The 22,119-nt window shown below is 41.2% G+C and overlaps 1 protein-coding gene and 1 long non-coding RNA gene across 3 annotated transcripts in view; one reads left to right on the top strand and one right to left on the bottom strand.

The window, feature by feature from the left end:
* Window positions 1-339: 339 nt before the first annotated feature.
* LOC308254977 lies at window positions 340-14,981 on the bottom strand. The gene is made up of 3 exons (XR_013961281.1): window positions 14,730-14,981; window positions 1,458-1,603; window positions 340-1,237 (listed from the first exon to the last, which is right to left on the bottom strand). It is a non-coding gene; the product is annotated as an uncharacterized lncRNA (long non-coding RNA).
* The window catches only part of RHOBTB3 (Rho related BTB domain containing 3), a 58,764-nt gene continuing 50,964 nt past the window's right edge, over window positions 14,320-22,119 (top strand). Inside the window, exons 1-3 of one of the 2 annotated variants that reach the window (XM_080681662.1) lie at window positions 14,320-14,721; window positions 14,892-15,117; window positions 19,889-20,075. In XM_080681662.1, coding sequence (XP_080537788.1) covers window positions 14,720-14,721; window positions 14,892-15,117; window positions 19,889-20,075 — 415 coding nt within the window. In that variant the 5' untranslated portion in view covers window positions 14,320-14,719. The remainder of the gene's footprint in view (window positions 14,722-14,891; window positions 15,118-19,888; window positions 20,076-22,119) is intronic. The other variant, XM_080681663.1, reaches the window with a different exon arrangement.

Below are 22,119 nucleotides of genomic sequence, written 5' to 3'. Positions count from 1 at the left end.
TTAGTTAAACCTGAAAAGGAGTGAAAAATGAGTTAAAGTATGTATATATTTTTGGGGACACCCTATGGTTCATACAGCCTAGCTTCCCAGTATACTAAGCAGGGTGGAGAAGAGAAAAGAATGGGCCTGGATGGGCAAAGAAAAAGTTAAACTCATAAAGAAAAGCTGTGTAATTATTATCATAAATTCAGAATGATGGTCACCTCTAGAAGGGTGAGTAGATAATGATCCAAAAGGGACACATGGGTGAGGTGTGGGTGGGAGTAGTTTCTTAGTGGTTAAATGGGTATTTCTCTTATAAGTATTCATTAAACTATACATGTAGGTTTTGTACTTTTTGTATATTTCATAATTTAAAAGTTTAAAGAAAAAACAATGCTGAACAATAAGAACTTGTATATTTGGATTCTAAAAGTCATAATAAATTTTCAGAGGTGCATGGCTGCAGCACTTAAAACAAGTCCGTTTAAAACAAGAAAATTTGTTACAGAGAAGCATACAAGTCCTGACAAGTGAAGGAATTAAATAACTCATAACTAAAAGATCTTTTCTTTAAAAAAAAAAAAAAAGTTTGCTTCAAGCCAGATGGAGAAGAAAGAATAGTAGCCAGAGTCTTGGACATGTTTAAATGCTGACAGTAAAAACAGTAGAGAGGCCAATGCTGAAGACACAGGAGAAGGGAAGGGAGATAGATGGAGTGCAGTCCCTCCAATGTCAACAGGGATACACAGAGCACCGTCAGGGGAATTAGTCAGAGGGAAGATGAGGAACATTTATTGCACTGTGGCCGAAGGAAAGAAAAGCATGCATGTGGCTGCATATACATTTGTTGGCTTAGTAGTGGGAAACAGGGGAGTTCCCTATTTGATGCTTCCTTTTTCTGTGACAGAAAACATAAGGAAGGAGATGTCAAAGTCAGAGATGGGAAACAGTGAGGAGGCTTATACCATGCTGACATCATGGAGGACCGTGGACGTATTGGGGTAGAGAGAAAAACTGAACAGTTTATGGGGGACCATAAAGGGGTTAACGGTGAAGTTGCTAACTGACAGCAACGGATGAGGAAGGGGGCAGTACAGTCTCTCTTGGATCTCAGAACAGAAGTTCTTCAGGAGGATGGAGTGATGGTCTGGCTCTCATCCTTCGCTCCAATTGGAAGTAGAAGATGAAGTACAAAGTTTGGGCAAGGAGCAAAGCCTGGGCCAACCTAGAGGACCAGGATAAGGTAGAGCTGGGCCTGTAGTGAGAAAATCAGGAAATGGGACATGTTAGGTTAAACCAGCTATAAGGTTTTAAGGAAGAAGTTGGCCTAGAAATGTCCGGATATTGAGTAGTGGGTGGTATTGTAGCCTCGATGCCCAGGTTGGCTCTGGAAGACTCCAAGTTGTAGATCACTCCCTGATAGGAGAATCTAGTGGTAAAGAACACATGCTCACTATGCACAACTGTTTGCATACCTGTTCATCAGGTTATCAGATTCCTCTGAAGCTCTGGCTTAAGACCATATTTAGAAAGTGGCTTTGTGTTGAATGTGCCTATTGGGTGATCTTCATGGCTAATTCCTCATTGCAGGTAGGTATTAGTCTCTCCTAAAAGGCTGGACCTGCCAATCAGAAGAGAAAACTTTTAGAAAGTTGATCAAAGCATACATTGGCTTAATGAAGTTTCATTCGGAAAATAATGTCTCTATGACAATTCAGTGTTCTCATAATTCTAATTAAAGTGTTCATTATGCAAAAACATCCTTGGGATCAAAATGACTTCTACCTCAGGTGCTTAATAAATGTCTGTTGAACTGAAAAGATAATGGGCTTCCCATGTAGGCTTTCCTGCAGAGAAAAGAAAATGTAGGCCACATATCATATGTTTCTAGGCCCTTTGATAGTTCCCTTTCTCAATATCAATGAGCAAATTAGTATTCTACTTTACACACTGGCCTCTTGTGCACTGGGTTAGCACAAGCTTTGTCCCTTGAGTAAGATCAACTCTGGGCACCCAGACAAAATAAAGTTTCTGGACTTGCAAAACCAAGAAATGAGCCCTGGAAAATGTGACTTGAGTGAGGCAATGTTACCCTGAGGCCAGCCTGAGCAGCCCAGCTGGCCTCTCCCTAGGACATTTCTAGCTTGGTTGTTTAGAACAGTGACTCTATTTAAATCAATCTGACCTCCTGCAATAAAAATCTTTGAGACCATGATGAAGTTGCTACCAAACATTATTGTAATCATAGTTAACGCAAGAGGGCTGAGCAATTTCTTAGACATCACAGTGAACTAATAAAACACTGTCTGAAAATGCCTCCTAATTCTCGAGTCTAGCATGGGAGTTGCTAATAGTGTACACTGTGTGACTATTCATGGGTAGCAACCTAGGAAGGGACTGCTCCATTTTAAGGGTACAGCTAGTGAGTTCTAACCTGCTTGTAGCAAAACAACAAGGCGCTGTACACCCTGCTGTTGGGTCTGTTTTGTTTTGTTTGTATTCTATTACGCTTCATAGCTTCTTGTGGTATGCCAGGGCTGCACATTTCTGGGTGTCTCATTCTTTTTGTTTATAGAAATCATAGACGCGTCCCCCAATTCTGAAGAGGTAGACATAATGACCAGTAAAAACAGGATTTTTTTCCCCCAACTCGACAAACATTCCAATAACAATTATTGATTATTCTTTTGTTCCCGTTCACCTACAAAAAGGTAGATTACAACTAGCCAGATCTACAAAGTGTCATTTCTTGCCAGATTTCACGAGAAGAGTTTTTTCCTCCATCAGAATTTCATAAATTCTCTTTAAGTTTGCTGATTTCCATAGTAGTAAACCAAGGTATGTGAAAGAAAAGTCACAGTATAAACAAGGCCCATCATTTAATTTTACCTGTTGTCAAGCAATTTAATTCTTATCTTTATACTAAGTCAATAAGGATATACTGTGGCATAAAGGTAAAATCTGGGAAGACTTAAACAAAAAGTCCAGAGTGTCCAGTGGGCAGCTTATGCCAGCCCGGGGCGGGGGGGAGGGAAGGAGATTAGGGATGCAACATTGGGGGTTTTGCTCAAGTGTCTTTCTTTTGCAGGCTGTTTCAGAGGAGAGTTTGAGAAGCTCTGTTTGTGCTGAGATTAGTCCAGAAGCGTCTTTGCTTTGTTTCCCCTTCTTATCACTTCACTGAGAAAGCTATAAATGCTTTTTAGTGTGGACTGAATTGCCCTTGTCCTAACCCTGAAAGGAGGCTGTACCACTAGAACCGTGGTCGGCAAACTGCGGCTCATGAGCCACATGCGGCTCTTTGGCCCCTTGAGTGTGGCTCTTCCACAAAATACCACGGCCTGGGCGAGTCTATTTTGAAGACGTGGCGTTAGAAGAAGTGTAAGTTTAAAACATTTGGCTCTCAAAAGAAATTTCAATCGTTGTACTGTTGATATTTGGCTCTGTTGACTAATGAGTTTGCCGACCACTGACAGGGGTCCTCAAACTTTTTAAACAGGGGGCCAGTTCACTGTACCTCAGACCGGTGGAGGGCCAGACTATAGTTTAAAAACAAAAAGTATGAACAAATTCCTATGCGCACTGCGGGCCCGGGATGAGTCGGCTGCTAAGCAGGACAGGCAGCGGCACCCGGCGGGCGGGATAAATGTCCTCGGCAGGCCGCATGTGGCCCGCGGGCCGTAGTTTGAGGACCCCTGCCTAGAATATCTTGAGAAGCACCTGGAACAAGCCCCATTGGTTAGCAGAAACTATCAGCCATGTAGGAGGGGGGCAATCGTTGGCTGAGAAAGGGGTTTGGATCTCACTATAGTACAGAAAGAAAATGGGAGTATAGCTGAAGCGATGATAATAATTACAGAAGCCCAGGTGTTTTAATTTAAAAGTGAGGGAATATAATAAAAAATGATACTCAAGTCCCAGATTAAGATGTTAAAAAAGAATGGATTCTAAAGAGGAGGATGGATATCAGTGTCAGTAGGAATGTGACCAAGGAGACCTCTGGGGAAAGTGAGAAGCAGGGAATGAGAGAAAAAAATGTCCTTCAGATAAGCCAACATATTGAAATGCTTCAGCGAGGTGATTTGTTAGAATGCCAAAAGTACTGTTCACCAAGAAACTAACCTGCAAACCTCATATTTAATGGTATCAGTTGGGCTTTCCTCAGGCGGGGGAAAAAATACCTATAAGAAAATTTCAATTGCTATTCACTGTAAAATAGAGATTTAAACTGCAGTCAGGATTATAGACTCAGAAGTATAAAGTAAAAAGCAAGTCGAGAAAAAGAAGGATCAGAAGTACTGCGTGAGGGCAGAAGTCGGGTTAAGTGGCTTAAGACAGCTGTGGAATGAAAAAGTAGAACAGTGCAAAGCATGCTTATGAAATGCCCCAGTGGGGATGATATCCAATAGTTGGCCATGGCAGAGACACATGAACAGGACAAGTTAAAGAGTGCAAAGGATGATGGGGAAGACTTCAGAAAGATTTACCATTGTAAATGGCACAAGTTTTAGTTCGGTTAAAACTAGAGCCAGGTTATAGTAATATTTTTAAAAATCTATTTTAAAAATATATATATTTATTGATTTCAGAGAGGAAGGGGGAGGGGAGGAGAGAGAGAGAGAGAGAGAGAAACATCAATGATGAGAGAGAATCACTGATTGGCTGCCTCCTGCACATCCCACACTGGGGATCAAGCCCACAACCTGGGCATGTGCCCTGACTGGGAATCGAACCAAGACCTCCTGATTCATCGGTCAGTGCTCAACCACTGAGCCATGCCAGCTGGGCTATTTTTTAAATGTATCTGAATTCTTAAAAAAGAAGGTTTATAGGCAAGGAATTCAAATCTAATATCCTGTATTTCTGTTTGGCTACAAATGGACAACTTCACAAAATATTGTGTATAAATAAATTATATAATCAATAGTGCTTGATTAGATACTTGTATACATATTTTTCAGGGGCTAAATAACACAAAAGACATATTAAAGTCCATACAACCAGACTTCTTTGAAGTTCAACCTTTTGAGAAATGCTGGTAGAAATAGGCAGTCCTATTTCAAAGGAACATATATGTATTGGTATTTTAAGTAACATTTTAACTGAAAACAAAACAAAACAAAATGAAACAGCAGAACAGTTGTTTTAAAAACACGATTGGGCACAATGATAGAGGTGGATTGGTAACATAAATCCAATCAAACAAACATAATGAACATTTTAGACCTTTTCTGAAAGAGCGTAGGATTGCATATAAATAACATTCTGGATTCCCACTTTAGCTTCTCCAAACAGAATTGAGGATATTGCAGCCTCGTGCCTTAGAAGAAATCGACAATTTAGAAAAAAAAACTGTTGGTTACTTATCTGAGAAAAATTACCCAGGTAATAAAATGAGTAAAGTCAACTTTTCTTATGACTAACTGTATGGTTACCAACCCTGGTATATGACTTTGCTTAGGTTACTCTATATGAAGTATGTGCAAGCTCGTGTAAAAAATCATGCTAATCTTGATTTTGATGATTTTTGTGTAAATTTGCAAACATTATCACTCATAAGATTAGTTAATACAATACAAATACAGTTTTCACTTGGCTGATTTCTAGGCAAGTAGACCTGCAGTCTATCTGTTTTGCCTTCTCCTACTTCCTTTCTCACAGCCTCCCTGGCCCCCAGCAGCCAGTCCAGATACTCTGTTCTGCTTCCTGGTGGCTCAGGACTCCGCCACGGTGTCCTTTCTTCTCGGCTTGCTCTCTAGAGCACAGCCCTAGGCACCAGACCAGTAAGTCTGGAAATTAATTATTTATTTATTTTTCAATTACAGTTGACATTCAATATATTAGTTTCAGGTGTTCAGCATAGTAGTTAGACATTTATATAACCTACAAAGTGATCTGCAAACTTTTTTGACTCAGCACCCTATCAGAAATAATTTTGAGTATACCCCCAATCCTATATAATAAAAGGCTAATATGCAAATTGACCAAACAGTTGAGTGACCTGACGTGCATTGACCACCAGGGGGCAGATGCTCAACACAGGAGCTGCCCCTGGTGGTCAGTGTGCTCCCACAGGGGGAGGTGCTCAGCCAGAAGCCAGGCTCACGGCTGGCGAGCACGGAGGCTGTGGCAGGAGCCTCTCCTACCTCTGCGGCAGCGCTAAGGATGTCCAACTGAGGGCTTAGGCCGTCCCATAGGGAGTGGGCCTAAGCCGTTGGTCAGACATCCCCCAATGGTCCCGGACTGTGAGAGGGCGCAGGCCGGGCTGAGGGACCTCCCCACCGGAGTGCACGAGTTTCGTGCACTGGGCCTCTAGTATCTTTATAAATTATATGCATATGACTGCCAATATATTATGATTACAACAAAATATGCTGAAATAGAAAATTTTCAATAGTTGAGATAAAGATTAGATAAATCATTGCTTTGAAACATTTAAAAATGTATTAATAATACAAAATACATTTTTCTCTGAAATGTTATTGTTAATAAAGCTTTTAAGGAGAACAATTGAATATGCCTCATTATTTTTAAAATCTTGGTTTAACATTTTTGTGATACAGCAATGCCGATTTCTGCTTTTATGTTAGGTTTATTTAAAGGCTCTCTGAGAAGAGCTCACAAAGATATGCGGATTTATTTATTTATTTATAATATACTAGAGGCCTGGTGCATGGATTCATGCACTGGTGGGGTCCCTTGGCCTGGCCTGCAAGGATTGGGCCAAAACCGGCTCTCTGACATCTCCCAAGTGGTCCTGGATTGCGAGAGAGCGGTTCTTGGGTGATGCACCCCAGAACCGGGCACCCTCCTGTCTGGCTCTGGGTGCGTCACCCGAGAACCACAACAGCTGCCAAGTCACCACAGCTCGGCAGCTCCTGAATTGAGTGTCTGCCCCCTGTTGGTCAGTGCACATCATAGCTACCAGTCGGACGGTCTAATGGTTGCTTAGGCATATATATATATATATATATATATATATATATATATATATATATATGTATATATATATATATATATATATATATATATATATATATGTATGTATTTTTTTTTTTAGTTGATTTCAGAGAGGGAGGGAGAGGGAGAGAGACAGAAACATCAATGAGGAGAGAGAATCATTGATCAGCTGCCGCCTGCACACCCCACACTGGGGATCGAGCCAGCAACCTGGCACACGCCCTGACCTCCTGCTTCATAGGTTGATGCTCAATCACTGAGCCATGCCGACTGAGCAAGGTATGTGGATTTAAATGGTAGAACTGCTTCCTTAGCTGTTTTACTAAATCATGACATTTATTTTTCAGTCTCATCACTCATTATGCAAAGATTTCGGCTGAAATCTGATGAATACATTTCCATCTTGCCTACTATCACTCATTTGTTGCAGCAAACTAATTAGGTGTCATACATTTTTATATTGTTCACAAAGAACTTCAAATTCTATAGCAATTTTATTTGAAAAATATTTAGGTTGGTTTTAAAAATCCTATAAGATATAAGAGTTTTTATAGGCTATATTCATTATTTTCAATCACAAAAGAGGCCACATGCATTATTTTCAATAAAAGTTACGTAACAAAGGAAACAGCAATCAACATAGCATAGTGGGTATGGGCACAGATCCTGGATCCAGTTGTTTAAACTGGAATCCCAACTCCTCTACTCACTACTTGTGTAGCTGTGGGCAAGTTACTTAGCATCCTATGCCTCAATTTTCTCTCCTCTAAATTAGGATTCTAATAGAGCCTAATTCAATAGGGTCATTATGAGAATAAAATAAGCCAATATTTGTAAAGCACTTACTGTAATATCTGGCATATAGTAAGTATATTTAAGTGTATGAAGGATTATGGGAAGATTTCTTGTGCCCTATTAGAAGTGTCATAATTCAAATCACATTTGAAATCAGTTCGGTATTATTTACCAAAGTAGGACATACACCTACCCTGTGACAACATACCCGCCAAGAAACTATGTTTTAAAACAAGAGTAGTCCTAGCAGCTGTGTTTGTAATAGGCAAAACCCAGAAATAACTCACATGTCCATCTACAAGGAAATGGATAAATATTCACATCGAAGGCTATTCAGCAACAAATCACAACTACAGCAACATGGAAAAATCCTACAAATGATGATAAGCATAAGAACCCAGACACAAAAAGGGTATATCCATTGTGATGCCTCCTTTATAAAGTTCAGTGAGAAGGATAACCAAAACATTAGTTTAGTAATGCACATATAGGTACTAAGACTATAAGAAAAAATAAAGAATCAGCACAAAAGTCAGGCTTGTGATTATCGCTGAGAAAAGGAAGATAACTGAGGAAGGGCAACCAGATAAGGTGTGTGTGTGTGTGTGTGTGTGTGTGTGTGTGTGTGTGTGTGTGTGTGGTGTAGACCTTGCATGAGTGCTGATAACGCTCTATTCTCCTGACCTGGAGGATGTTTAGAAATGTTTATTTTATAATTATTTATTAACTTATGTGCATAGATATTATGCACCTTTCTTTATGTGTGTGATATTTCACAATGAGGAAATGTTTAAAACAAAAACAAAAACAAAAACCCAGCTATACAAATCTTGCTTTCACAAAACTAACCACATTGATAATATCATATATTATATGTGTTCTGGCTCCAGATTCTTTGCTAAAATAACAGTCTATGAGATATATCGTGAATGAATTTAATGTAGTTGCTCTCACTGTAACCTTAGTTTGGACTCCTTCCATTATGTAAAAATATTTTTTTAGTCTAAACAACTAATCCATCAGTGGTTACACTTATACATGTCTTGCATACAACAGTTTTTTTTGTTTTTTTTTTTAAGTCAATTGTTTTTTAAAATATCATTGAAAGATGTACTAGAGAAAGAATATCCTCTCAATATCCCTTTCCTTTAATGGCTCACCAAAAAAATGTTATTTTAAAATGTATTTTGTTATTAAAACACAATCTAATAAGTACCACTCTGAAACAGAATCTATTAAAACCATAACATGAGATATATATATTGAAACCGCCTGCACCTGCACTTTAACCTTATCATAAATTTCCCACATTGTGTAACTTGTTCCAATACCTGTGTCTTTGGGTCTTGAGCAATATTTTATATCTATAATCTTAAGGTATTTGCTGCCAAAGGAATGCAGTTGTTGTTTTTTCCATTTGTGTCCCATGTATAGTTCAGCCATTTGTATCTTCTCAAGAAGAAAACTATTTTCCCAATTGTGTGCTGCTCTTTGACTTTCCTTTTTTAAAGAAAGTTTAGAAGAGGCTTTATAGCATTTATAATTGGTGAGTTTTCTTTAAAGTATCAGCTTGAATAGTAATTTACTTTAATATCCTGTAAATATTGTTGAGTTTTATCTTCATGTCTGATGCCTAGTTTTTAAATGGTTACCTAATTGTGATCAGTTCAGCATATCGTTATCTACTAACTATACTACACACTTAGAGTGAAGTTGATGTTAGCAAAAGTAAGATACAAATTCATACCTGAACCAATGTTCTTTATAATCTCAATTATTATGGCCAACTTATTGTCAGATCTGATTAGTCATTAGTTTTTCACCTCCCAATATGGATCCCAAAGAGTCAGAAATGTCAGCTTAGCCAATTGTGTTTGCCTATTATTGCATTATTAATACTATCTCCATTGGTCCATGCTGTAACAGTTAGTTTACTTAAATATCCATAAATCCGCTTAGATACAAAAGCTGCAACATGTGGCAATATGTTTGCCCACTTACAGATCAAGTGGCGGTGCTGGCGCAAAGCCTCATCCTATCTAATAAAAGAGTAATATGCAAGTTGACCGTACCTCCGCTACACCCACAAGCCACGCCCACCAGCCATTCAGGAGCGAGTATGCAAATTAACCCAACAAATATGGCTGCGGCCACGGAGCAAGCAGGAGGCTTAGGTTTCCCAGGCAATGGAGGAAACCAAGCTTCCTGCACACCCTGGCTGGCCCAGGCCTCCGCTCAAGGCTACAAAGTTTCAATTGTAGAAGATAAATAAATCCCAACAAAAATGGCTGCAGCCACAGAGTGAGCAGGAGGCTTGGATTTCCCTGGCAATGGAGGAAGCCAAACTTCCTGGCTGGCCTTGGCCTCCGCTTAAGGCTACAAAGTTTCAATTATAGAAGATAAATAAATCCCAGATACCAGGGCCTCCGTTTGGGTCGCCGGGGGGCGTGGCTGGCCTGCAAACCAACACAGGCCCCTTGCCCATGCCCCAAGGGAACCCCCACTCTGATCCAGGACACCCTTCAGGGCAAACCAGCTGGCCCCCACCCATGCATCAGGCCTCTATCCTATCTAATAAAAGAGTAATATGCAAATTGACCATCACTGCAACACACAAGATGGCTGCCCCCATGTGGACACAAGATGGCTGCCACAAGATGGCCAGCAGGGTAGGACAGTTGGGACGGATGAGGCCTGCAGGGGAGGGCAGTTATGGGCGATCAGGCCAGCAGGGGAGGGCAGTTGGGAGGGACCAGGCCTGCAGGGGAGGGCAGTTAGGGGTGATCAGGCCTGCAGGGGAGGGCAGTTAGGCATCAGTCAGGCTGGCAGGGGAGTGGTTAGGCATCAATCAGACTGGCAGGGGAGTGGTTAGGGGGTGATCAGGCTGGCAGGCAGAAGCAGTTAGGGGCAATTAGGAAGGCAGGCAGGCGAGCAGTTGGGAGCCTGCAGTCCTGGATTGTGAGAGGGATGTTCGGCTGCCCATTTAGGCCCGATCCCGATCCCAATCGGGCCTAAACGGGCAGTCGGACATTCCTCAAGGGGTCCCAGATTGGAAAGGGTGCAGGCTGGGCTGAGGGACACATCCCTCCCCCGTGCACAAATTTCATGCACTGGGCCTCTAGTATTAAATATTAATTAGTAAAGTTTAGTTTCTTTCTCTCTTTTTGGTTTAAAACAGACACACAAACACACACATACACACACACACACGCTTGTAAATAGAAGTTCAAATACTCAATTCTGGAATTTCAGGGTCATCTTCTGCACCCCATTTTGGAGACCCTTGCTCTAGATAAGTAGTCTTCAAATTTTTAACGTTAGAAAGCACTATTTTCAATGAAAATGAACATGAAACTCTAATACTAAAAAAAATAGATGGCAATAAAACTTTGATGTGGGAGCAGTAGGGGCTCAGACCTCTCTAGGCATTTTTCTCCCCTACCTCTTCAGGTGGACTTGAAGATACCTCCATGGAAACCTAGTTTCCTTGAAACACAGTAGGAAAAATCTTATGCCAGGCTTTCTTCTGCAGACCTGCCCTTACTAACACTTGCTTCCTCTTTAGGCATTAAGGAACCAGCATGTTTTTTAAAGGCTGGCATATTAATATTCATGATCTGGGAACCAATGATAGTTCACTGAGTTACCTCCCATGTTCCTTACATTCATTTGTGGCTACCTTTAATCTGAGGATATGGACATCTATCAAAATGAATATAAAATGGTGGCATTTCACCCAACAAAATAAGAAAACATGTTGTTTGGGCTGGAGGCACTTCCTTGTGTGTAACCCAGTGAACCTGAGTTTGGAGAACATATGATCATCCAATTTGTTACACCCTGGTTAAAAAAAATTTTAATGCTACTAATGAGGGAAACTACAGATATATAAACCAAATACAAATCTATAATAATAAAAGCATAATATGCAAATCGACCAAACGGCCGAACAGCAGAACTACCGTCCGGACGACCACGCTATGACACCCACTGGTGCCAGGCCAGCCAAGGCGGGTGCGATGCGATTGGTTGGGGGCCCGGCTATTGCCCCATGATCGACCTACAGAGGGAGGCCCAGGCCATCGGCCAGTGGGGTGATTGATCAATCAGCGGGCTCCACAATCACCCCAAAGAGGGAGACCCAGGCCACTGACCAGAGGGCTGCAGTGGCTAGCCTGGGCCTCCCTCTACAGGGGCGATCTATTATGGAGCCCTGGCTGGGCCTACCTCTTTGGGGTGATCGATCACAGGGCTCCCAGACTGTGAGAGGGCGCAGGCCGGGCTGAGGGACACTCCCCCCCCACTCCCACCCCCCAGTTCATGAATTTCGTGCACCAGGCCTCTAGTTGTAAATAAAAGGGAAATAACTATAAAACTGTTTTAAGATAATTATGAAAAACAACACCATTATGATACCAGGAAATGGATCATCTTTGATAGTATATTAACCATGATAATCAGCACTAACTGCTGTAATAATTGACAACCTCACCATTTTTACTGTACATTACAGTAGTGTTAACTATATGCCCCTTGTTTACAACAGAACTGTAGAACTTTTTCATCTTGCAACTGAAACTATACTCATTAAACAACTCCCCCCTTCCCCCACCTCTCCAGTTCTTAGTGACCACTGTTTCTAAGAGTGTGACTACCTTAAGCTATCTTACCTAATAAAAGAGAAACATGCAAATTAACCATCACTCCGCTATGCCCACAGCCAATCAGAGTGAGTATGCAAATTAACCCAACAAAGATGGAGGTTAATTTGCATACGCAGGTGTGAGAGCAGTGAAGCCTGCTATGAGGGGAAGGGGGACGTGGAGGGAGCTACTGTAGTGGTGCTTCAGACACAAGCGAGGACTTGCTGGCTCTGGGCAGCCGGGGAGCTGGGACTTGCTGGCTCCCAGGCAGCCAGGGAGCGGGGACTTGCCAGCTCCCAGGCGGCCAGGGAGCAGGGACTTGCCGGCTGCCGGGCGGCTGGGAGTGAAGCCAGGGGAAGGAAGGCCTATTCTTGCACGAATATCGTGCAACGGGCCTCTAGTCTCATATAAGTGAGAAAATTCAGTATTTGGTTCTTTTGTGATTGGCTAATTTCACTTACTAAAATGCCCTAAAGATTCATTCATGTTGTAACATATGACAGAATGTCCCTGTTTTTGAGGCTGACTAATATGTCATTGTATGTACATATCACATTTTTATTTATCCATGCATCCATTATGTGTCTTTGATTTTGACCTGTGGTTGCGGGAGAGAGCTAAGAGAAAATATATTTTCTATTGACCCAAGAGAAAAGGTTTTCTTGTACTTAAATATTATAGGATGGCTTAGGTTCTGGAGACTAAAAGATAAATTATACTAAGTGCAAAGGGAAATTAGATTTTTTTTTTTTAAATCAGTGACTACAGAAAGAATGCCTCCTACCATGCCCTATCTGAGCATAAGATACTGACACTCTTTTCATGGGCGCAACAAGGGTCCATAATAAAAAGCTGTTTGCGTTCCAAAGGCCTCTTACCCTAGTCTTCTCACCGCCCTACTCAGTACCTCCTGCTTCATACCCTCAAAATAGCTCTGTTGAGAAAAGCAGCAACAAAATGTTAAAGTAGGGCGAAATAAATGAATAAAAGGATAAACAAGAACTCTTTCAACAGAGAGCACTTGTAAGAATTTTTCATGTTTATGGAGAAGCTGAGCCCAGAGTAACCTCTGGCCCTTCTTGGTATTAGTGGATTCCAGTATTCATTTGCACCGAGGTAGTGTGAGGCCCTTAAGAGACATTCATAACCTTCGCTACAGTGCGTTATCATGAAGGAATCTAAAGTAACCTTGCATTAGCATTATTTTTGCAGTTGGTCCAGGGACCATTATGAAATACATAGCCATAATGTGTGCTGGGGGGAAAATTCTCCAAGAAAACTAACATTCAGCTTGTAAACGCGTCGAACACCTCATGCATAAGTTGTTTAAAACCACGGCACTAAGAACCCCAGCACTTAAAATCCTGCAGTTTTTGGTAAAATATGCCAAACGTAGCTTGAAATTGTAAATAATCCCCCTAGAGCGATATTAGCAAATTGGTGTGTGAACAAAGAGCCCTTTCTGCACCAGCATGAATGCTGCCTTCCCCCACCGCACCCCCCAAGCGGGATTTTAGAAAAGAGCTGAAGTACGTGTTGACAAACGACAAAGCGGCAGCCGTGGTAGAACACTTTCTGTCAAGGCCACGGGAGAAACATCGGGCTGCTGGAGAGGCGGACGGGCTTGACTCCCTAGCTTCCCTAACCTCCTTTTTCCAGTCTTTAGGGAGCGGGGCCTCACCGCCCCACCCCCCTTTCCCTGGCTCTGGTTACAGCCTTTCGAGTTGAACAAACTTGCTGCGGGCGGATTGGCGATCGGGAGCTGCGGCTTGGGCGGTGCATTTATTCATTTATATTCCGCCGCCTCCCGGGCTCCGGGGCCTCCCCGGCAGCGCGTCCCCCGCGTCCGCCAGACCCCCGAGGCCGGCACGTGCTGCGCCCTCCCCGCCCGCCCAGCCGAGGGGGCGGAGGCCCAGCTTTTCTCCGAACCCCCTTCGGCCAGGAGGAGGAGCAGCAGAAGAAACAGCAGAAGCCGCAGACAGCGACAGCTGCCCGGCCGAGGGAGCGTGGCGGAGCGGGGCTGCAGCGCCAGGGCGCCCAGGGCTCCCGGGGCGGCGGTGGCGGTGGCCGGAGGTGGGGAGCGGCGCGGCCGCCCTGGATGTTCCCGGGCACTTCCTGACTGGCCAGCCCCGCGCTCTCGGCTGGCCCCGCACGCCCCCCACCCGGGTGCTCGCTGCCTGGCTGGCGGGGCCCGCTCAGCGTCGGCCGCACCGCGGTGGAGCGCGCGAGGGGGTCGCGGCCGGGGATGAGCTGATTGCGGGTAAACACGTCGCGGACAGGACCGGGAGGCCGTGGGGAGCCGCATTTTTCCGAGTCGTCGCCCAGCCCTTGGATTGGAGATCATGTACGTACGCGGCGGGCTCCTGCTATTGTCTCTCCTCCGCGCGCGTGCTGCGCCCCGGGGCAGGGGCTGGTGCCCGGCCTCCGCGCGCCGGCCCCGCACTTCCTGTTCGGACCGAGTGCTCCCGGCGCTGACCGCGCGCTCCTCTCCCTCGGCCCCTCTGTGTCCTGCAGGTCCATCCACATAGTGGCGCTGGGCAACGAGGGGGACTCCTTCCACCAGGACAACCGGCCGTCCGGGCTCATCCGCACCTACCTGGGGAGGAGCCCGCTGGTCTCTGGGGACGAGAGCAGCTTGTTGCTGAGCGCGACCAGCACCGTCGCGCGCCCAGTGTTCACCGAGTACCAGGCCAGCGCGTTTGGGAACGTCAAGCTGGTGGTCCACGACTGTCCCGTCTGGGTAAGGCGCGGCAGCTGCTCTCCGATGAGGCGGACACAGCTTTTCTTTCATTTTTTTTTCCCTCTTCCTCCTCCCCGCCTCGTCCTCCCCCCTCCCTCCCCCCGGCTTTTATGTATGTGAATGTATGTGCAGTGACCGGTAGAGTTTTCGAACATTTGAGGGGAAATGTTTGGTTCTTTGTTTGGTCGGGCAGGGAGCAGCCCGAAGAGCACTCTTAGAAGGCACGAAGCCCCGCGGGAAAGTGGAGCGCTCACACCTCGCGGCGGTGGCTGGCCCCTTGTAGACGCTGACAGTTGAATGTGCCAACCACGAGGGATGGGGTCACCAAGTTTCACCAGCAGAGAGCAATGTTTTTATGCCTGCCCTGGGAGTGATAGTGTAATATTAGTGTTCTAAAAATAAACCCTCCCTCGGAAAGCTGCACACAGGCAAAAATACATTCCACTGGGCGGGTCAGAAACAGACCTGGAAAGGAGAAAGACAGGGACTGAGAAGTCACTTCAAAGAACTCTTTTATATTACTATGTACCTTTGACATTTTTTAATTAGTGTTTTTAATTTTGATAATACGGATACTCTTGATATATTAGGCGTTTGATTTTAGTGATCCATAAATCAGAAATGATATTACTAAGATGCTTGGAATTTTTTAAAAGCTTTAAATTTTGCAATAATTGACAGCAATTGTAATGAAAGTGATAAATGCTAATTCGATTCTTGACTGTTTGATAAAGGGAGAAAGAAATCTACTCCCTGACACTTATAAATGTTTTCAGTACACAATAACATCATATTTTTTAATGTTTTCATTTAATCTTATTTGAAAATGCCTGATTCTTACTGGTATTAGAGTTATATTGCTACTAAAGAGTAGATTTTGTAAAAGAAGAAAGTTTAGTGTCTGAAAAAGGGAATACAAACTATCATTATGTGAGATTTTTACATTTAGCAAGTTTTAAAAATGGAATTTGGGGCAATAAGGAACTAATATGCCTTTCTAAGGAAATGTATAGAATGTACAAATTTCTATATTGTGGACAAAGATCACTTGTCCAAATAAATTTGTGATTAAAGGAAGTTTACATTAATAGACTAAAATAAATGAAAAACAGGCCTTTTCAATAATAGTGATGCTATTAAACTCCTAGTGATGAAAGAGATGCTGCTGATAAGAAGCATTGATAGAGAATTTATTGTTTGAAGTCCATGCAAGCAATTAAAACACTGCTTTTAACTTTGGTATTTTAGTGTGAAAGACTTTACAGTCTAAAAACTTACTGGTTCTACATGAACTTGATCAACCATTGAGTGAATAGAGGAAATAAATGTCAGGAATATAAAATAAGCTGAATTAGGATGTTAGGATTACCTTTTACATTTTTTTCTTTGAGCTGTTAACTCTTTCCTGTTTATGTTGTTAATTTAGCAAACAGCAGTACTTGTGATCCAATGAAATCTTCCAAATAGATTAAAATAAGCCCCAGTGGATTTTTGCCATTTACTGATTGTTATGTTTTATCATAAAACCACCTTTTGTTTGGTTAGACTTGGGCCCTATTTAAGGCACTGAATTGTAACCAGGTATAGTTTTCTAGGTTATAATGGTTAGCAGACATAGTAGAAAATATTTGTAGAGCTATTCTTTATAAGGTGTGTTTCTTCTCTTGGTGTTAAATAAAAGCACATCAGAGATATTAAAGTTGGTTGTATTCATCAGCTGATATTTGACATGTACTGAGTCAGAATATTAAATATAACAGAGCAGATACAGCACAGGTTTTGATATCAAAAGGACCTGATTTCAGATCCTCACATTGCTACTTAGTGCTTGTGTTCCTTGCTAAGTCACTTGTCCTCGTTGCGCCTTCCTTTCCCTATGTATAAAGTAAATATAATAATCCCTGCCCCTAGAGCTGTGCTGGAGAGTAAACGAGATGGTACAGGTAAAGATCTTGGTATAGAAACTGGCATGTAGTAGGTACTCAATAAGTGCTAGCTACTATAATAATAGTGTATTTATTACAACTTTAGTGTAGCCGTGTTCACTTATGCTAAGCCAAAGTAGTTTTCCCATATATCATTCAAGATTTAAACAAATACATCGATGCAGAAATGTTAGTACCTAGTATTGCTTTTGCAGCCCCACAATCAAGTAGAATAAAATTGTTTTTTTGCTGTAAGAATTCAGATTAGTTTTAGTTTTAAAAAGATGAGTTTGATTCTCCAAATGTGACTCCAAGCCTTGTGTTACATAACCTCCTAGAGGTAATCCTGGAACTGATTTACAAGGGGCGGGAAATTTTATTTCCTTCATATTTCTAGAACCAGTGGAGCATTTTTCTCTTTGAGAAGAAATATGGTGTTTTCTTGGAGCTAGAATGAGATAGCTGTGCTTCTCTTTTCTGGTTTTCTTCTCTAGATCTGTATCCTTACTCTGGATCCTTGCCATATAAACTTGGCATTTTAAAAATAAATGTGCTTCAGATTCGTTTTATGTAGCTCATTATTTAGTATGTCTCCCTCAAACCCACCCTTTTTTGTTGCAGTTATTTTATTTCTAGATCTTTTCCTGTTTACCAAAAATAATTCCACAAGAAGCAGTGAAGTAATGCATGCAATTTTCTTGTGCAAGGGTTGAAACTCTGATTTGTATTAAAAATAAAATGATTTATGTCTTTATATTCCCAATACCATAGTGTTAATGATGCCAAAGCCCATTTTCTCATGACATTTTCCCTTAAATGTTTCTCTCTCTAACCACTGCCCAACCCCCTTACATCTCTCCAGTAACTCTGGAATTTTGAACTATTTGGAATGCAAAGAGCAAGTTACTTTTGTTCTGTTCTCTTAGAGTTAAATGGCTGCTTACTATTGATCCCACTTATGTTTAGTTTTTGTATACCATTCTTCTAATGTCCTTTTCCATTGTTACACTTATATACCCTCTAATACTTACAGACTTTGAGTTTGAATACTGTAACAGATACAGTTGGAACTGAGTGGGTTTTGTGGTTTGGGATTTGGAAATTAGCCGGAGCTCTGCTGGGAAGCTCTCACATTTTCTTGGTCTGTTTCCCCCATCTTACACCCTCTACTAAGTGCAAGACTTTGCACTTTATATTCCTGTATTTTGCCTTTGGGTTTTTTGTTTGTTTTAACCTTCCTTTAAAAATGTGGTGTTCATCCTACTTTCAGCAGGGTATGCATACCTAAAAATTCGTAATTCTTGTTATTCTGAGTGTACTTGTAGGAAATGGGTGGGTTGGGAAGGTGCAGGGAATCGACACAGTTTTGCTGGGGCTGTGGAGGTACTGGTGAGAAGAAGCTCTCTGCCCAGGGTACTGCTGGGTAACACTTCTCTAGAATTTTCCATCATAGGGTAAGAGCCCTGATACACAGGCACAGATCTCGATTGATTGATTCAAACACTATTAAACTTGTTTTAGACTCCTGTGTCAAAATGAACACTTCTGTAATCCAGCAGTTTTTGGACCTGTTAGCCACATCTACCTGTCTATTTTATTTGTGTGTGTGTGTGTGTGTGTGTGTGTTGTGTGAGTGTGCGACTGTGTTCCAGTAAATCTTTATTCACACAAAAATAGGTGTCAGGCCATATTTTCTTAATGCAGCTTTATTACATCCATAAAATACGTAGAAAAGGCCACATGACAGGACAAATAATGATGAATAGTTAACTAGAATTTGAGAAGAAAATATTTATGCATATTTAGCAGTGGTATTAAGACACATAAAGATGTTTTATTTCTACTATTCACACAAAAACTTTGCAAAACTTAAAGCACTGAATTTTAAGGACTAGGGTCCATAATGAATTATTCTTGGCCCCAGTTCTAAATGTAAATATTAGAACTCTCGTGCAAAAGTAAATATTTCAAAACTAGAAAGACTTATCCTGAATTTTTTTTAATCCTCACTCGAGGATATGTTTTCATTGATTTTTAGAGAGAGAGGAAGTGGGGAGAGAGAGAGAGACATCAATGTGAGAGAGAAACATCCATTGATTGCCTCCAGTACATGCCCTGACTGGGGATCAAACCTGCAACCTTTTGGAGCTTGGGACAACACTCCAACCAACCAAGCTATCCCACTAGGGCCTAAATTTTTAACTTATATGAGCAAAATACATGAACTGCAAGTAGAGTTCTTACCGTGTTAGCATCTTATAATACACAGTATCTTTTTATGGAGGCACCCTTTTCCCACCATGCACATGCATGTGCACACTGTATGCATGCGGTGCTGTCCACAGTATACGTGAAAGTATATATGAATTTTGAAAATACGAATAAAATATGTGGAGCTCCACAGAATTTACAGTGCATTACAATTGAAAACACTGAATAATTCCGCAGTGTCTAATTGGGTCAAGGAAAATCCTCTGAAGCTTCCTTACTCATACTGATGCTTTGCATCTAATGTATAGTGTTATGTCTTTAAAATTATTAGATGGTAAGAATAAGGCATCATTTTAAAACCAAGTGCTTAGTTTTAAACACAAATATTGAAAGAAGTTGCTTATTTCCTTAGATTCTCAGGAATTCTCTAGATTGCCTACCACTACTTAGTTGTCTAGGCTAAATGAGTAAACAAAAAGCTGGTAGACTTCAAACATTTAAAAAATTATGTAGTTACTTTTGTAAAAGAAAATTTTTATGAATTCCAAAAGTTAAAATATAACAAAAAAAATAAACTACTGATACATGTTTGATTTGAAGATAGACTAAAGATTACTCTTTGCATTTTGGTTTAGGACATTTTTGACAGTGACTGGTACAGTTCTCGAAATCTGATTGGGGGTGCTGACATCATTGTGATCAAATACAACGTGAATGACAAGTTTTCATTCCATGAAGTGAAGGATAATTATATTCCGGTGATAAAAAGAGCATTAAATTCAGTTCCAGTAATCATTGCTGCTGTTGGTACCAGACAAAATGGTAAGTATTACATTTTCTCTTTTATAATGAGAGTGCCATATTAATTTTAAATAGAGCTGAGTTTATTAATGATTAATATAATTTTTATTAAAAAAAGCCTACATGACTGTGGGTTCAGATGCCAGCTATTATCTCTTCATCATTGGATATGATCATAGGTGTCAAAGGAAAGTATTGAAAACTGCTGTGATTACAATGCATCAAGTATCTCAGAACCAACTCAAAAATCACTTTGATTTGGTGATACCTTATATTTCTTAATAGTACTGGTATTTTCTCAGTAAAACCGTCTTTAAATTTTTAGTTTTATTCATTTATTTTTATTGAGCTATAGCAGAGTAAAGGACACGAAGTTCACTAATCTTTGAGCGCAGCGTTTTTACATTTGTGTACATCCATGCAGCCATCACACTGACTGAGATACAGAACATTTTCAGTATGTAGGAAGGCTCTCTCTCACCTCTTCCCAGTTATAATAACACCCCTCCCCAGAGGTAACCGCTCTTCTGACTTCTAAAAACATAGATTAGTTTTACCTATTCTTGAACTTCATACAAATGTAATGACTGGTGTCTGACTAATTTCAGTTAGCATAATGCTTTTGAGATTCATCTATGTTGTGCTTATCTGTAATTTGTTCTTTTTATTGCTGCATATTCCATTGTGTGAATAGCTATAATTTATTTATCCATGCTCCTTTTGATGATGCTTAGGTTTCTACCTACAATTGGGGCTGTTGAGTCATAGGGTAGGTACATGTTTAACATTAGTAGATACAAATAAAGTGGGTTTGACCCTTCCTTGACCCCACATCCCCTCTATTTCTCTATTTTTCTTCTTACTGCTGGCTATGATTCTTAAAAGTGTCTTCCCATTCATTCTTCAGTGCACTACAGTCTAATTTTGACATTTATAATTACATTGAGTTTGTTCTCACTCAGGGTTGCCAGGTTACATGCTTATTGCCAAATGTAATACATTTCAATAATAATTTGCTCTTTGAAATTATTCAAACACACCTCTTCTTTGGTTAATAAAGTTATTTGTATTTTAGTAATTGTTCTAGTTCTATCTTCTTTACTGCCCCCTCCCCCTACACACACACACACACACACCAACACATCCTGTTGCCCAGAGTTCCATCCGTTGACTTCACCTTTTCTTGCTCTTTACTCTGACCAGGAACCTGCTTATCCCTTGCCCCAGCTTGTCCTGTATCAACACTGATGATTACCCAGTCTCTTTCTCTGGCTCCAGTCTCCCGCATGACCCATAGCTCCACAGACATCTTCCTCATTCTACTGAATTCCCTGTCTTGGTGAATAATTTCAAATCTATACATTCATCCAAACTAGAATCATCCAATCCTGCTTTCTCTCCCATCCCCTATATCCAGTTGACTGAGGGGCTCTAGATTTTACATTTTAAACAAATCTCAAATTCATGTTTCCTCTCCATATTCACTGGATTTTAGATCCTACTCATTTAATTTTCTGTCATAGCAGCCTTCTTTTTGATCTCCTAAAGAGGGGCAGTTCCAGATTTTGTAGGACCTGAAACTTACACAATTTTAGAGGTTCTTTGTAAGGAAAAAGAAAAACAACTACAAAATCACAGGTACTTATATGTACAGAAGTGAAAATTTATGAAAGAGAAAAGAAACAACAGATTGTAAATCTTAAACAGCTGTCAAATACCACAAAATATTTAAACAATGTTTCTATTATTTAACAGCTTGACACTTCTTTAACTTTTCTTATATTTTGGGGGCCACATGGTCATTGATCACCTCTTTATATGATAAGCACTTTTTAATGTTTTCTATAGAGAGAAGAAAATGATAGTCAGTTTTCTTCCAGCATATTTCTTCACTGTCCACAGTGGTGCTGGGCACTATAGTTTGTGTTGTGTTCGCCTTTTAGCTTGGCATCTTTGTGTCATGGCATCAAATAAATCAGCACAGCGGGTGGCAGGAACATTCCTGAGCCTCTTCAAGCTAGCTCTAATTAATTTTTGAGTTCTTCCTTATTTTCTGGTACAAGAT

The sequence above is a fragment of the Plecotus auritus genome (assembly GCF_963455305.1).
Source record: "Plecotus auritus genome assembly, chromosome: 7".
Taxonomy (NCBI): Eukaryota; Metazoa; Chordata; class Mammalia; order Chiroptera; family Vespertilionidae; genus Plecotus; species Plecotus auritus.
The sequence above is the reverse complement of the archived record's forward strand: the minus strand, read 5'-3'. Positions and strand labels throughout refer to the sequence as shown.